The 15764-nt window shown below is 40.8% G+C and overlaps 1 protein-coding gene across 1 annotated transcript; it reads left to right on the top strand.

Moving 5' to 3' along the window:
* Positions 1 to 2418: 2418 nt before the first annotated feature.
* On the top strand, positions 2419 to 14884 carry PHAX (phosphorylated adaptor for RNA export). Its single transcript, XM_061475617.1, has 5 exons — positions 2419 to 2610; positions 5967 to 6586; positions 9252 to 9372; positions 11217 to 11300; positions 13324 to 14884. The coding sequence occupies exons 1-5, from the start codon at positions 2506 to 2508 to the stop codon at positions 13591 to 13593; spliced, it is 1200 nt and encodes a 399-aa protein (XP_061331601.1). The 5' UTR covers positions 2419 to 2505; the 3' UTR covers positions 13594 to 14884.
* The last annotated feature ends 880 nt before the right edge of the window (positions 14885 to 15764 follow it).

Below are 15764 nucleotides of genomic sequence, written 5' to 3'. Positions count from 1 at the left end.
GCCACAGCAGCAGCTTTCCTGGCCCATCCTGCTGGGACAGGAGAACTCTAACCCTGCATCAAGGTTGCAGCCCAGCTGGGCACAGGGAGAATGGCAGCAAGGTGCTGGTGCCAGTGCCAGTGCTGTAGCAGTGCTGCGTGGCCTCCCACAGCACTGCTCTGGGCCAGTACAGCTCTGTCCTGCCAGCACTGGTGGCTGTTGGCTCCAACTGACCAAGCTGCTGACCACAATGCAGAGAGGGTGGGTCCTGGCAAGGCACTGGCCCTGGGAGGCTCTCTCCACTGTGGCCATGTCTGGCTTGCCCTTGGGAGCCCAGAGCAGAAACAGCAGATGGAAGGACCACCACCCTTCACCTACTGCCATGCTTTGTCCACTGCAGCCCAGGATGCAGTCAGCTGCCTTCACCCTGAGGGCACTTAGCCAGCTCCAATTGCTCAGCCCCTTTCTCCAGCTGGTCAAGGTGCCTCTGGTTGGCAGCATGACCCTCTGGCACATGAACTTCTCCTCCCAGTTGTGTGCTAACTGCAAGCTGTCCAAGGGTACACTCTGCCCCATCATCTGGATCACTGAATGTGAACAATACCTGCAGAGTGCCATGCAGGGGAAGAAGACATGCACCTGGATGTGATACAGCTTGACAACAGAGGTGGCTCAGAGATGGGTTTAAGGGGGTTTTGGTCTTCCTGACCTAACTGGTCCCAACCACATTCTAATAATTTTATCCTTGAATTAGGCAAAATGATCAGCCTGCACTTGATCAGAAAATTTTCTAGTGTTACAGAAAAATGGTATACCACACAGTCCTACAGAACAACAAATACCACTCAAAATGCCAGAAGGCTCAGTGATGGGGTTGTCTGAGATCCCTAAGAAAGACAGAGTCTCTGGAGCCAGAACAGGAGCTCTGAAGACTGCAAAGCTCCATCCAGGTGCTGTGTGCTCAAGAAGAAAGCTAAAAATAAAAATGTCTTTAATTGTCTGTGGCTGGAATTCAATTCAGATTTTTATTTACAGGAAATAACACTTTGAGCACTTTAGTAACTGGTCTGCTCCATCATCTCTGCTGACATTACCTGCAGGACGAACATACACACTGCCAAAACACTGCTTTTCTTTTCCCTTATTTGTTGATCACTGACCATCACAGTCTATCACTGAAGTAAACGCTCATTTTCTCAAGTTCAGATTAAAGGATGCCTAGCAGCAATCTCTTAAGTCTTTCCATTTATGTAGCACATCAACTGGGTAAAACACCTGTTCTTAGACAAAAGAGAGTAGCATGATTTCTTGTCTTTATCAAGAAGCAGTATCCATGCAAATTTGTGGAGACATGACAATCAAATGGATTTTTCTGAGATAAGTGAGCATAACTCTTCATCTCCATGAGCAGAGATGTAAAATGTGCACTGTATTTAAATTTCTAGAGATGCAGGCCTACCCTCACATGAAATTGTCTATCTATATCTGTTTATATCACCTGGGAATACTGGACATTTGGTCCATCTAGACCAATGCTGTCTATATTCATTCATCACTTTCACACATCTCCACTGTTTTATTCTTCGGCCACCAAATACCATCTCATTTATGTGTCATTACACACAAGGTCGGAAGAGAGTTTAAAGTCCATGACCAGACCTCTTTAGTTGGTCACACAAGTTCTGAACAGAAATTTGTCAGCCTGTGGTAAATAAAAATAGCTCAATTTCAGAATACCAATCCCTTAATCGAACATCACCTAATATGCAGTGTCCTGTCTTAAAGATCCAGATACAGCCTCGGGGAGTGACATTTTGTTTTCCAGTGCACAAATGAAGGCTTGAGTCATACATAAACAAAAGCATAATACTACATAGTAATTTACATTGTAAAGGGAAGCAGGGAGGTCATTTATTTCCTCTTCACTAGCAGGGAACAAGACGTTTCTCCCAGCTTCTAGGGGGTTTTGAGTGACACTGCAAGTAGATATGCTTTTCTTCCACGATTTGTGAAGAAATGCCCCAAGGATCTGCTGTCGAGATCAAAACGGACCATCTTACTAACACGATAATACAACAACTGCTTCCTGTTGTTGTTGTTGTTGTTTCTGTTTCCCTCGGTGCGGACGAACCGCACACGGCACCGGGTACCGAGAGCCCTACCAGCCGCCCTGGGCAGGCGGCGAAGCCGTCTTTCTTTGTGCAGCACCGCGCGTTTCCTCTACTGCAACGGCGACACAAGGCGGCAGAACACCGGCACGGAGCGCTACCCCAACCACAGCACCCGCCTGCCGCTCACAACATGGCGGCGCGCTCCAGCCGCTCCCCTTTCTCCCGGCACACATCCCCCACGAATCTGCCTTCTCCCCCTTCCCGCCCTCCCACCCGGTCGTCGGCGCTCCCGACACGCACCACGGCCTTCGTCACCGTCGCCCCCTTCCCTATTGGTGGGAGGGAGGTGCCACGATTGCGCCCGCACCGTTTTTCCCGGCTCGTCGCCCCGCTTTGGCGTTCCGGCGGTGTTGAGATGGCGCTGGAGGTGCGGAGCATGGAAGACGATGTGGAGGACGGCGAGCTCTCTGACTCGGACTCCGATATGCCTGGAGTCGGCTCCCCCGGGCGCCGGCAGCAGGTGAGGAGGGCCAGGTGGCAGGCGGCGTGGCCTGGGTTCCAGTAGGAAGGCCCGACCGGGCGAACGCAGCGAGAGGCCCGACCGGCGCCCCTGATGCCCAGCCGAGCTTGGCGGTGCTGAGCGGCTGCGGAGGGGTTTCAGGCCCTGCGGCTGGGCATCGGGGGCCCTTCCTCAGGACTCAGAGATCGCTCTGGGCTCAGGAACGGGCGTGTGTCCCCGGTGCCCCCTCTTGGGAAGCTCGCACGATGCGAGGCGGGGTGGTGGAGTTGTTGCGGCTTGGCACTGGGTTTGGTGAGCCGAGGAGAGCGCTCACCGATACCGCCGGCCCCTGCAAGAGCAACAGAATAACCCGTAGTAGCGAGCATGCCGAGTGCCGGCCGCTGCTTTCCCTGGGCTTCACGACTCCTGCACCTGTGAATAGCTGAGATGTTATTTGTTGCCGAGTGTCTCAGTGTTTTCAGGTTAGAGTGGGTTATGGAGTTCATGAGGAATTCATGGTGGTGTGCGGGCAGGAAGAGATTTCAAAATAAGATAAAACAGTATACGACGCTCCGTATGTAAGGATGTTTATTTTCTGTAGTTATTTTGATTTATTAGCAATACAGTTCTGGGAGGTGTAGCACAAAATAAGTTACTCTAAATATGGGATTTTTTTTGTGTTTTGTGTAGAATCATAGAATGGTTACGGTTGGAATAGACCTCAAGATCACCTAGTTCCACCCCTCTTGGCACAAGCATACCTCATACTAGACCATGGTGCCCAAGGCTTTGTCCAACCTGGCCTTGAACACTGCCAGGGATGGGGCAATTATCCGTTCTTTGGGCAGCCTGTTCCAGTGCCTCACCACCCTCACAGTAAAGAACTTCTCCCTTATATCTAACCTGAACTTCCCCTGTTTCAGTTTGAACCCATTACCCCTTGTTCTATTGCTACAGTCCCTGATGAAGAGTCCCTCCCCAGCATCCTTATAGGCCCCCTTCAGATACTGGAAGGCTGCTATGAGGTCTCCACGCAGCCTTCTCTTCTCCAGGCTGAACAGCCCCAACTTCCTCAGCCTGTCTTCTTACAGAATACATTTTAAATTAAAGGTTTGTAGTTCATAACATGATAAAATTAGTTGAAGACCTGTGGTTTTTGTTTGCTAATAGGAGGATGAAGAAATGGTGCTATAATGGTGGTGAAAGCAGTAAGGTTAAATAAAGTTGATTTTTGGTGCTTTATTTTTTTTTAATTTCACCTGAGATTAAAGGAAGAGAGCCCATTTCTAAAAATCATATGTTGTGGTTTAAGGGAGAAGGGAAAAGAAAACAATGACCACAAGTGATGTACAGTATGATTGCTTACGACACGCCGACCAATAACCATCCGACCAGAGCAGCGATCTGGGCTTTCCAGGTGACTCCCCCAGGTTTATATACTGGGCACGATGTGCTGTATGGAATACCCCTTTGGCTAGTCTGGCTCAGGTGTGCTGACTGCGCTTCCTTCTGGTTTCTTGCGATGCTCCTGACTGGCAGAGCACGAGACTGAAAAGCCTTTGATTGGAGTAACCATTACTTAGCAACAACTAAAACCATCAGTGTGTTATCACCACTGTCCTCGTGCTAAAGTTGAAAACACAGCTCTGCACCAGCTACTAAGAAAGAGAAAAGTAACTGTTAGAGCTGAACCCAGGACATTGGGGGTTAGCACCTAATTTTAGGATAGGAAACCGACTGGGGAAAAAAATGGAATTATGAGTAATGAAAATTCTTACCACAGATTAGCACAGCCAGCATGGCTGAAAGTTTCCAGCAATTGGGAATAAGAATTTTGGGTTATGTTACCTGTGGTGCTTTTTCAGGTTATGCAGATTTGAGCAGGCTTGGCTGTAATGTTTATTTCTCAGGTGTATGGGGAAATAACATTTTGTGAGTATTTTTATAGCAATGGGAGTCTTCTTTTTTGTGAAGTATGTTGAAACTTTAGGGGGTTTGTCCTAATTAGTTTAGAAGCCATAGTGAGTCTGTGCTTTGTTGGCTTAAAGGAAGCAAACCCCAGTTTGTAATGTACTGGTGTCCCCAGCTGATGATGTGCGGTCCTGGTTGAACCAGACTCACAATGCACTGTTAGCCTCTCAAAGTCTGAGCAACATCCAAGTTTTGTGGGTTTGTTTTTGGTTTCTTTTGGTCATTCTTGCTTCTTTTTTGAGTCTCTGGGAAGACTGTTGTTGCAGGTGTCCGGGTCCAACTGGAGAAAACCCCAGTGTCGGACCCTGTTTCAGTCTGTGATCCCAAGAGTGAAATTAAGACACAAATGAGGTCAAGTACCTTTATTGATCAGCTGGTGTATTACAAAAAGACAGTTATTAATAAAGGGGATAGTGATAGGACAGATTGGAAAAATGATGGAAATGAAGCAAGGATTCAGGGTGCAGTGAGAGTGGATCCAGTGGTGTCCCAGGGATCTGTCATCATTGGTGGTGGGAGCCCTTCAGGAATTGTAGCTGATATCAGAGCGGTGTCCCCCAAGAGTCCACAGTAGTCATCGGAGGTGGGTGGCCTTGTGAAGGCGACCTTCTCGAGTCATCCATTTGAAGGTAGGCAGTGGAGTGTGTCTCGTGGAGTTGCCCTCATGGTGTTGCCCTCATGGTGATGTCTTATGGAGGGTGCCCCTCAGGGTCCACAGTAGCAATCAGTGGACAGATTACTTTTTCTCCCCCTTTTCTAATGAGCTGGGGGGAGTACCTCTGTTGTTCATGTCATGTCTTGCATGTTCCTGGTGGACCATTTTCCCTCATCTTGCAGTCAGCTCTTCAGCTGCAGGGGTCTGCAGCAATTCTTGGAATAATGGGTAGCAACATCACACACCAATCCTCGAGGTAATGTATGCAGGAGTCTTAGCTCTTTCCCACTCATCCCTCGGGCAATGGATCTTGGAATCTTAACTCCTCCCACCTATCTCTTTTGTCTCTGAGACAAAAGATAGGTGGAATCCCATCTCAGTTTCTCATACCGATCTTTAAGACAGTGGAGTCTGATTTCAGATCAGTCTTTCATAGCAGATCACTAATTTTGACCTCTTTCAAACTGAAAAAAATTTCTTTGCAGATAAAAACAAACCAAAGCATCATGCTAAATTGCTGTGGTGGTTTGGTTTTTATGTTTTTGAAACTGCTGTGCATGTTGTGTCTTTGTCCAATTTGGGAATTTTAGTAGTTTTTCCAGTCTCACAATAATTTTAATGTCATTCAACAAAGATGACGTTAAGTGACTCCTGCGAGCTCAATGAGCTAATCAAATCTTTGGTGTGATTTGACAGCTGTTTTGATTTGCAAGAGTTATTAAGTTAATGGACATTTACTTTTTCATTTCAGAACTCACTTGATGGCAGTGATTTGGGCAGACCATTCCAGAACAGCATTTCATCATGTGCACTAAGTGTTCCTTACCGAACAACCAAAAGTGTAGATTCAAGTGATGAAAGCTTTTCTGAATCTGATGATGACAGCTGTCTGTGGAAACGAAAGCGACAAAAATGTTTCAACTTCCCTCCTGCTAAATCTGAGCCTTTTCAGTTTAGCCACAGCCACCAAAACCAAACTGCTGTAGGTGGCAAGAAGGTCAACAACATTTGGGGTATGGTGCTCCAGGAGCAGAATCAGGATGCAGTGGCTAATGAACTTGGAATTCTAGGCATGGATGGTAGTATTGACAGAAGCAGGCAGTCTGAGACTTACAATTATTTACTGGCTAAAAAGCTGATGAAGGAAGCTCAGCAAAAGGAGGCAGAGACTTTGGATAAAGAACTGGATGAATACATGCACGATGATAAGAAAACATTGCCAGCAGAAGAAGAAAATGGACAAGGCTCTGTTAGACGGAAGCGACCTCTGAAAGATAGACTAGGTGAAAGACAAGAAATGAAATATAAAGGAAGATATGAGATAACAGAAGAAGATTCAGAAGAAAAAGTGGCAGATGAAATCGCTTATCGGTGAGTTTAGTAGCAGCGTATCTTCACTTCTGTAAGTATTGGTAAACTGTTGATGTAAAAGAAGACGGAAGAAGAAAAACTTTCTTGCTTTTAAATATGTAAGATGGCATTCAGCACTACAAACAGCGTGAGTTCCTTTCCAAAGTGTATTTCCAAAATCCTAGGGTTAAAATGCAGCATTATGGCTAGCTTCTTGTAGAAGCATCCAGTAATACTGTCTAATGTATTCTTTTTTTTTTTTCCCCTCTTTAAGGTCTGCCAAAATATTCTGTTATTTGAGAACAATGGCAAGGAAAAATATCTGTTTCTCACAGTACAGATTTAGTAATGGGGCTATTTTTAGGAAATACTTTGTGAGTGAAAATGTGTATTTGAAGTTGGACACCAATAAATGCCTTCTGTGGTCACCATAAAAATCTGGCTAAGTTATAAAACTTTTGAAATTATAGCTTACTTGCTATGTAGTGTTTTGGAGAGCACATCTTCTGAAATACATATTCTTAATGTGGAACATGCTTGTCTGAAGAAAACGTTTGCTGCTGTTGTAATGAAGGGCTGTACCAAGGTTAGACAGTAGCACTGAAATCAACTTGTTTCTTTCTATATTGTGAAACTGAGCTGCAGTTCTGTGTTCATTTATGGAAACCAGTGTTGGGGTTAAGAAGTTCTGGCTGTATGCACACTACCGCCATCCAGTTCTTTTCACAGTCCTGCTACTTAGTTATTGTACATGAGCTGAGTCACAGTTTAATTTACCTGTCCAGAAGCCCGTTGCCATCGGTTTTTTTTTTTTTATCTTTTAAAGTACTAGTTTGCAGACAGATTTGTCTCCTGAGCCAGTTTGCTGCATAGTTTCCCAAGGGAGGGAGATGCTTTGCAGTCACGCTTACTCTAGATTGACTTAAACTGCCACAGAAGAACATTATGTTAAACAGGGAACAAGAGTTTAAGGATTTACTGATAGCTTGACTTTTAAATAAAGCATGGGTTTATTGGTCATTGTTGTTTTTACATGTGCTACTTAGTATGACCAGGTGCTGAAATACAGCAATAGCAATTAGACAATTGTTAATGTTGTTGTCAGTTCTCAGTGTCTTATTTATGAATCTAAAAACTTTGAGCATGTCTTTTGTAATAAACTTCTCTTTGCTCTATTGAGCTTCATCAGAGTAAGGCAGAAGCCTGTCTTCCACAATTTTGTAGCAATAGCAGTGATGGACTCCATCAGTAGGATTGTGGTTATACATGCAACATCAGTATTCTTTCATCTGTGGTGTGCTATCTGTGCCTGGATTCATACCTTTTTGTTGTGCTGGCCCAGACAGTGAACTAAAATCAACGAGTTTTTCTGGCCATGTTATGCCATTTGTTGTCTACCTCACTCAGTTCCTGTTGCAGTGAACAGCTGCTGGTTAAAGCACGCATACCGGAGGATTATGCAGGGCCAGAACGAACACTAGGTGGGGATTTGATCGTTTAAACTGCCAGTGCTGCTAACACAAGGTCTATTTAAACAGCTTTCTAAGGAGTCCTGATTATCTCGAATTCTCTGCATCTTTGAGAAATATTTTCATCTCTTCCAGTAAGCCACAATTTAGAACTCAGTTATATAAAAAGGTTGGGCAATCCTTTTCATGACTGGGGCAATTGTCACTAAAACGTGAGGTTTAACATTTAATTTCAGGTAACTTCAGTCATACAGTTGAAGCAGCTGAAGGTAGCCTGGGTGATCTAAATAGTTCCTCAGTATGTTCAGACACCTTCTGTATGCAGTTATTGTAGCACATGCAACTTTATAGCATAGTAATGTCATCATTTGAAGAGATGAGGCTTGCCAGTTGTCTTCAAGAAATTTTGGTAATGATGGTGGTCTGTTGGTCCCCAGAATGTAAAACCACTGAGCTGTGTTGCTTAGGACTGAAGTGCTTAGTGAGAAGCTTTGTCATTAAAAAATGAGAATTAGCATTTGAACTCTTGCTCTGGGCAAGTGGTATTGATCTGTGGGCTTACAGTCTTTTCCAGTAAGAGTGTACATACTTTGTAAGCTTTTTCCTTCATGCAGACTGACAACAAAATTTTCTGTATGAAGACATTTTTACTAACAAGAGAATACAATTTAACTTGGTAATACTGCAGTATTTTTTCTTGTTTGCATTTTATATGTTATCTTGGATTAATCAACAGGCTGTGATTTTTTACTATGTATTTTTTTTTACTATTGTCTGAATGGCACATGATAAAGGGGCACTTTTACACTTACTGTTGTGTCTGGATAATTGTTGGTTTAACTGCGAAATTGCTGCAATTTTAACTGTTAAATGCACAACAGAATTTAGTACTTTAATTTCAGAGGTTTGTATAGCAGTTTATTACTTGGTTTAATCTTTCACATGTCTGTGGCAGGAAAACAATAACTCAAGGCATTTTCACTGAAATAAAATTTAAAATGCATGCTTTAGAAAAAAAACTATCCCTCAGAAACTTGGTACTTTGATTCAAGAAGTCATTGAAACACATTTAAATATACAGATCTTTAATTTTAGCAGAGGTTTATGTTTCACAGAATTAATTACTCATTATGGAACTTCCGTGGTCCATTTTACTCAAGAAATTAAATGTACCTTTTTTTCTTTTTTTTTTTTTTTTTTTTCCCCCCTCCTCCCAGCCTTTGTGAGCCAAAGAAAGATTTAATTGCCCGGGTAGTGAAAATAATTGGGAAGAGGAAAGCTATTGAACTGCTTATGGAAACAGCTGAAGTGGAACAAAATGGTGGACTATTCATAGTGGTAAGAAACATGAGGTGTTCTGGGTTTGTGGATGAGGAGACACACAACAAACACAACTTGCAGAATCTTTATGTAGGGCCATTGCACAGCTTTCTCATTGGCCAGGTTCTCACACAGTTTCATGGCTGTCACTTGCCATGAAACTCACTTAACAAATATTAAGATAATTGTTCAGCAGGATTTGAGTGAAAAATAACATGAATGAACCTGGGAATTACCCAATTTTTTGTACTGAGATTAGTAACTAATTAACAGTTACAACATTGTATTTGTTACCCTGCCTCCCGTTGGAATCTTTCAGCAGAGAACTAAGTGGGATGGGTTCTGAAGCTTGAATAAAAAGCTGTGACGTTAGGATCCATGTGAAGTTTCTGGCACATTTCTTCAGTAAGTCAGATAGGTCGGTGCTGCCAAACGTGTATCTACTGGGTTAGTTAGTGTGCCATACTCAGCAGTGAGCATTTCTAATGTCGTGTTCTAAGAGTAGCTTTCAAAAGGGAATGTCAGCTTTATTAGAGAACCTTTGGCTTGTGTATCAGTAGAGCAAAACTGAGTACTGAGTTCTATTAAAAATCATGAATACTCTTCTTGGAATTTCTCGCTATGTTGGGGTGTTTTTATTATTTAATAATGAGCCTCACTGCAAAAGTTCAGAAGAAAAAAAAAAGGGAACTAGTAAGCACTTTCAGGCATTTGTTTATAATTTGTCTTTTAAGTTCCAGCACTAGAAGCAGAGAAGAGGAAAGGGGGTGATTAAAAAAAAAACACACACACAAAAAAAAAACACCCCAAGAAGACAACAATTTTACAGCTACCAGGTTGTCTTAGGAGCAGTCTATTGTCTTGAAAGATTAAAGTACTTACTGACAAGTGCTAACCAAGGAGATGAAAGGACACCACCCCTGGTGGCATAGGTTTCTTTGGCTGCAGATCAGAGCACACTATTTGAAAGGCAGATCATACTGTTTTTCTTTCTTGGGAATTTGTGCTGGTAGCAGATGCCATATACTTTTATCATCCCGTTTCAGGGACATGAAAAATTACCTTCTCTGTTCTTAGAACTTTTGGATTTTGTTTTACTTTGTTATTTAGCAGAAAATATCATGTTTAGTACAATATCAGAGCACTGGAGTAACGGTTCAGCTTCGTAGACTGCAAAGGGCAGTTGGGTAGTAGTATAGTAATTAGTGCTTGTAATTTACGAAGGTTTCAGAGCTGAGTCCATTCATGCTTCATTGTGGTATGGCATATTGCACTGCTGCTGTTACAGTAAAAACTGTTAAAGCATGGAACTAATGTGGGGAGAAACTACAAAGTATGCGTTGCGTTTCCTACCTAGGCAGAAATGCAAAATCCTGGAGATATGCAGATAAGTTGTAGAACTGCAGAATACAATAAAAAAAAAAGTGATCTATGTAATTTTATTAAATTCATTTTTTGATGTTTTACTGGTCTTGTATGTCATGAATGTTGTGAATATTCAGCCTAGCATATACATTATTGTAGTTCTTTGTGATAGTTGTTAGAATACTACTCACATTTTATTTCTTTGCTACCAAAATCAGTTTTAGTATGTACCTGAACAGTTTGGTATTGTATTCTAGAGCAAATTTTTTGCAACCTTGTAATTTACCTACCCAAATGTACTAACCTGTTTTGTGACCTTTTTATGACTAGTTCAGTCAGAAATAAAACATAGCCAGGGTTGGTTTTATGTAAAACCTCACCCAGCAGAACATTTTTTGTTACTCTGTCTCAATACAGAGAATCATCTTAGATGCTGTATTTATATCAACACTTACATATTTAGCTTGCTATTATGTATTTGTTCTTTCCCTATGAAGAATGGCACTCGGAGAAGAACACCAGGGGGCGTTTATTTAAACCTGCTGAAGAACACACCTAGTATCAAAGAAGAACAAATCAAGGTAAAATTATCAAGAGTGCAAATGATGGTCCAAAGGATTTACTTTTTTACCTACGAGAAATGTTGATTTAATCTCTTTCAGCTTCTACCGCAACTAACTATATTGCAAAGAAACCAGCTTTTCATATTCAGAATTTATGGGGAGTGTAGGGGGGCTGGGAAGATGAATTACCATTCATGCTAGGTAGTGAGAACACCTCTTATATGTTATCAGTCACAAAAACCTGTTGAGGATGTTGAGAGTGTAGAATCTGAAGAGATGAACATTGGATTTTTTTTTTTTTTAGTTTGTGTATGCCTTACAGCAATGATATCTACAGATGTATTTCTGGCTTTTGGAGCTCTCTGTCATTGTGCATGAATTGAACACAGTTCTCTTAACAGAATACTTTTTTCCTATATAGCTCCAGCTGTAGTGACAGGCAGTATTTCCAATAAAGTTAGATACTGGTCTAATCTTAGTCTGAATTGCTCACTGGCATCATCTGTGTTCTCACCAAATCAGCTTTGTCAGCTTGTAAATATTATTACCTTTCTTTTTAAGGTATGAAGCAGACTTAGATGGTATTTTTTTCATTTACTTTAAACAACTTGACTTGGTTTTGGGGTTTTTTTGAAGGTTTGGTTGGTTGATTTTTTTTTTATTTTTTTTTCCTAACTTCATTGAAGCTTTTGGTAAAAGAAATACTTATTTTGCTACTACACCTCACTCTGCATACTATCCTAACCTTTTGTACTGGGAATTGAGAAACAAATCAAAGTAAACTGTCATTTTAGGTTTTAAAAAAAAATTTAAAAAAAAGAGCGCAACAATCTTTCATAGCTTAAAGTTGGTCACAAAAAGTTGCAAGTTTGATTAAAAAAAAAAAAAAATGCTCTCCCACACGTCTTCCATGCCCTTGTACTTCTGTGTCTCATTATTCATTTGGTAATTCTGGCGAGTGTTTAATGAGGCAGCAGTTTTCACTAAACAAACTTCACTGATGGTATGAGACTTCATTTGTTGTGCAAAACTGTGGTAAAAATGTGTAATCCTGTCATCATGGAGGTTGTCATGTATACCAGCATCACAGATTTGCGTGTCCTTTGCACTTGGCTTGCAGTTTTTAGGGAGAAGAAAATAACCGGAGAAAGAGGGGTATGTAGCAGCATTTAGTTCTGCTACATTCCTTCAAATATAGAGGAAACTTGTAACAGTCGTATATTGCAGTAGAGAAGATGTTAATGAGGTTCACAACTGCTTGACAGTACAGATAATGAGATATGAACTCAAATATCAGTTCTGGAGGAAATTTTTTTCAAGTTGTGATAAAATATTTGGTCACATTTCCTCAATAGGTCCCTCCATGTGGCAGTGTGATTCTCTGGTCTACCACCCGTTCCTCCCAGTTTTGTATCACCAACACACTTGAAGTGAAAACTTAATGATGCTTATTTACATATACTATGGGATTGCTGAGAATTTATGTAATAAAATAATTTATCATAGAACACCAGGTTGGAAGGGACCTCAGTGACGATCTAGTCTAACGTTTCTTAGCAAAAGCACAATCTAGACAAGATGTCCCAGCACCCTGTCCAGCTGAATCTGAAAAGTGTCTAACATTAGAGAATCAACCACTTCCCTGGGGAGGTGATTCCAGTGGCTGATAGTCAAGAATTTCCCTCTTGTGTCCAGTTGGAATTTCTTTTTTTTTTTTTTGTACCCTTCCTTTTTCCTTGTAAAAAAGGAATCTCCATCTTCTTTGTAGCCACTCTTTAAATACCGGAACTTGATGATAAGGTCTTCCCTGAGCTGCCTTTTCTGTGTGCTTAACAAACCCTGTTCTCTGAGGCTTCCCAGTCCTTTTATCATCTTTGGGGCATTTTCCTTAAGTGCAGTCTATCCTCATGCTTCTGTTATCAATAATGTTAGTTAAATATTACTGAACAATATTTGTAATTTATTATTTTAACTACTTTATTTTTCTTCAGGAAACACTAGTAAGCTGAATATGCCCAAATTTGTTTTGTTCTCTTTCAAGGAAATATTCTACCTGGAGAACCAAAAGGAGTATGAAAACAAAAAAGCTGCTAAGAAGAGGAGAATACAAGTTCTAGGAAAGAAGATGAAAAAAGCCATAAGAGGGCTCAACCTGCAAGAATATGATGATGCATCTCGTGAGACTTTCGCTAGTGATACGACTGAAGCTCTGGCTTCCCTGGATGATCTACAGGAGGGGCATCACGAAGCAAAGATGGACCCTGAAGATATTATTGAAATTGATAATGCTCATGATTTGGAGATCTTCTAGTTACTAATGTTCTTGATAACAAAGTCTCTGTAAAACATGTTAAATTAGCTGGTTTATAATCCTATGACTTCTTTTCATAACCTGCAAAAACATGGCAAATATTAGATGCTGAAGAACGTCTAATAATTCTTAGCTAAATTCTACAGCATGGAAGATTCCAATTGTCCTATTATTTGTTTGCTGAGTCCTCAAAATGATTTTAAAATTTTTCTAGGTAACAGATCTGCATCACCATGTTTCTCCCTTAGGAAATTTTTAGTCACATTAGCTATGTTTTAGATTAAAATCAGAATTAAAGCTATGATTTAATCAAATACATCAATTTTAATTTGTTGGGGCTGTCAAAGTCATGAAGCGAGCAGTGCTCCTTGATACAGTTGAACAGGAAAATCCAGTATAAAGTTAGTCTTGAAAGAAAAGATCTTGTGTGCCTATATGCAGTATGTTTGTAAGAATACCAGAGTTATAGAATTAAAGACCTGTAAAAACAGATTGTTTTTTAAAAGTCACTGACCATTAAAATTGTGTTTGTTTCACAAACCAATCTTGTAAATAAGCACTGTTGACCAGTGTATGTTTGAAATTTCTGCAGTGGTTTAATCCTTTTTATTATTATAGTAGCTTGAGATTCCTGCTTGTTCTGTCTAGACTTTTACCATGATTAGACACACACGCATCTTCAATCTTTTTGTTTGAAAACAAATATAACTGGATGCTTTCTGAGCAGTGAGATTTTACTAAGCTGTGTTTCCCTCAACGGTCTGTAGACTCCACATGCAAGTATAAACCTATTAACTTGCAGTTCTTGTTTCCATGCTTCTCACATGTGCAGTAGGATAGTTTGCATCTTGCAGAAGTTCTGAAGTTTTTAGTAGCAGGTGATGAGTTGTTTGCTTTGGTTTTTTTTTAACTTGATGCAGAACACTGGTTTCTAGGTTTGATTGAAGACAACCCCTGTGTTGTATGTCATTTTGAATATAGCTGAAAAGTGCAGCACTGATACGTATGGTATCTAAAACACTTTCTCACTAATAAGTTGTGCTCTCTCTGATTAGACACTTTTCCAGTATAAAATATTTATTAAGTATGAATGCATTCACTTTAAAACTTGTCAACAAACATCTGTATGTAAATTTTGTTAACCGGGAGTTATTGGACTTCAGAAGCAAACCGTATCACTGAAACACATAGTGAAGTTATAATGAACAATTCATTACTGTCAAGAACTCTTAATCATATAGCACATTCCATTCTATGCTTCACTAAATTTAATTAAATATTGATTAAAGAATTTTGACTTTTCTGTGTTTGTATGTTCATGGGTGAGAGCTCCCTGGTGTTAGGAAGTTACTCACCAGATGTGAAGCATGGCTTTGTTGGTAGTAGTTGCTGAAATAACAAAAGGTTTTGATTTGTTCATTAACTTCCCTAACAAAGCTGTGATGGTCAGAGTACTGAACTGATAACTCATGTATGGGAAACAAAACTTTATTAGTTTTCAACACTACCATTTGATCTTAGTTTTGGGAAATGCTTGTAAATGTCTTAATTTTCTGACTAGAATCTGCAAATTTTAGTGGTTTAAATTTTTTATTGTTATGAATTTACTACTAATGAGCTGTCTGTGTTTTTAAATATTATTCATTTAAATGTTGATTTTCTTTTTTTTTTTTTTTTTCAGGTGAAGAGTACCAAAACAATATGTGGAGTCTTCTTTTTAAGAAAAAGAAGATGACACAGTACCCATTACTCCTAGTGCCTGACTAACTGGCCTTTGCTTCTTCTGGTTTTCTTCTCTTTTCTTTCACTTTCAACAGAGTCCTTTCAAAAGGAACCCTGTTCAAAACAAGAAGCAAATAGTTTTCAGTCCTGTTACACCAGTGATTTTTTTTCTTTGCCTTTGGTATATAAAAGATTGCATTAAGAAGCACCAGTTCTTATGTAGCACTGTAGTGGCTGCAGTTGAGCTTTTGTTTGTTAGTGGAGCTGTGGAACTGATCCTACCCTGCTCTGCAGCCTGGCACAGACTCCTGCCCTCTTCTGTGGGATTCATCTGCATGTGGTGGCCCAGCAGTAGCTGTGTCGTGAGTCCATGTGTGACAGCATTTTGGGCTGCTTATCCAGCAAACCTTGTGTTGACTCTGGGCAGTGCTGGAGCTGAGGAGCCCAGG

Source organism: Pezoporus flaviventris, unplaced genomic scaffold (assembly GCF_033815535.1).
Source record: "Pezoporus flaviventris isolate CSIRO_AGI_PZ_B2104156 unplaced genomic scaffold, CSIRO_AGI_Pfla_v1 ptg000086l, whole genome shotgun sequence".
Lineage (NCBI taxonomy): Eukaryota > Metazoa > Chordata > Aves > Psittaciformes > Psittacidae > Pezoporus > Pezoporus flaviventris.
The sequence above is the reverse complement of the archived record's forward strand: the minus strand, read 5'-3'. Positions and strand labels throughout refer to the sequence as shown.

What these genes read in the sequence shown, in the direction of transcription:
- PHAX (XM_061475617.1), top strand. Translation starts at nt 2,506, where the DNA reads ATGGCGCTGGAGGTGCGGAGCATGGAAGACGATGTGGAGGACGGCGAG. An exon ending in GCAGATGAAATCGCTTATCG is followed by an intron (nt 6,587 to 9,251) that starts GTGAGTTTAGTA and finishes CCCTCCTCCCAG; the next exon opens with CCTTTGTGAGCCAAAGAAAG. An exon ending in TCAAAGAAGAACAAATCAAG is followed by an intron (nt 11,301 to 13,323) that starts GTAAAATTATCA and finishes TTCTCTTTCAAG; the next exon opens with GAAATATTCTACCTGGAGAA.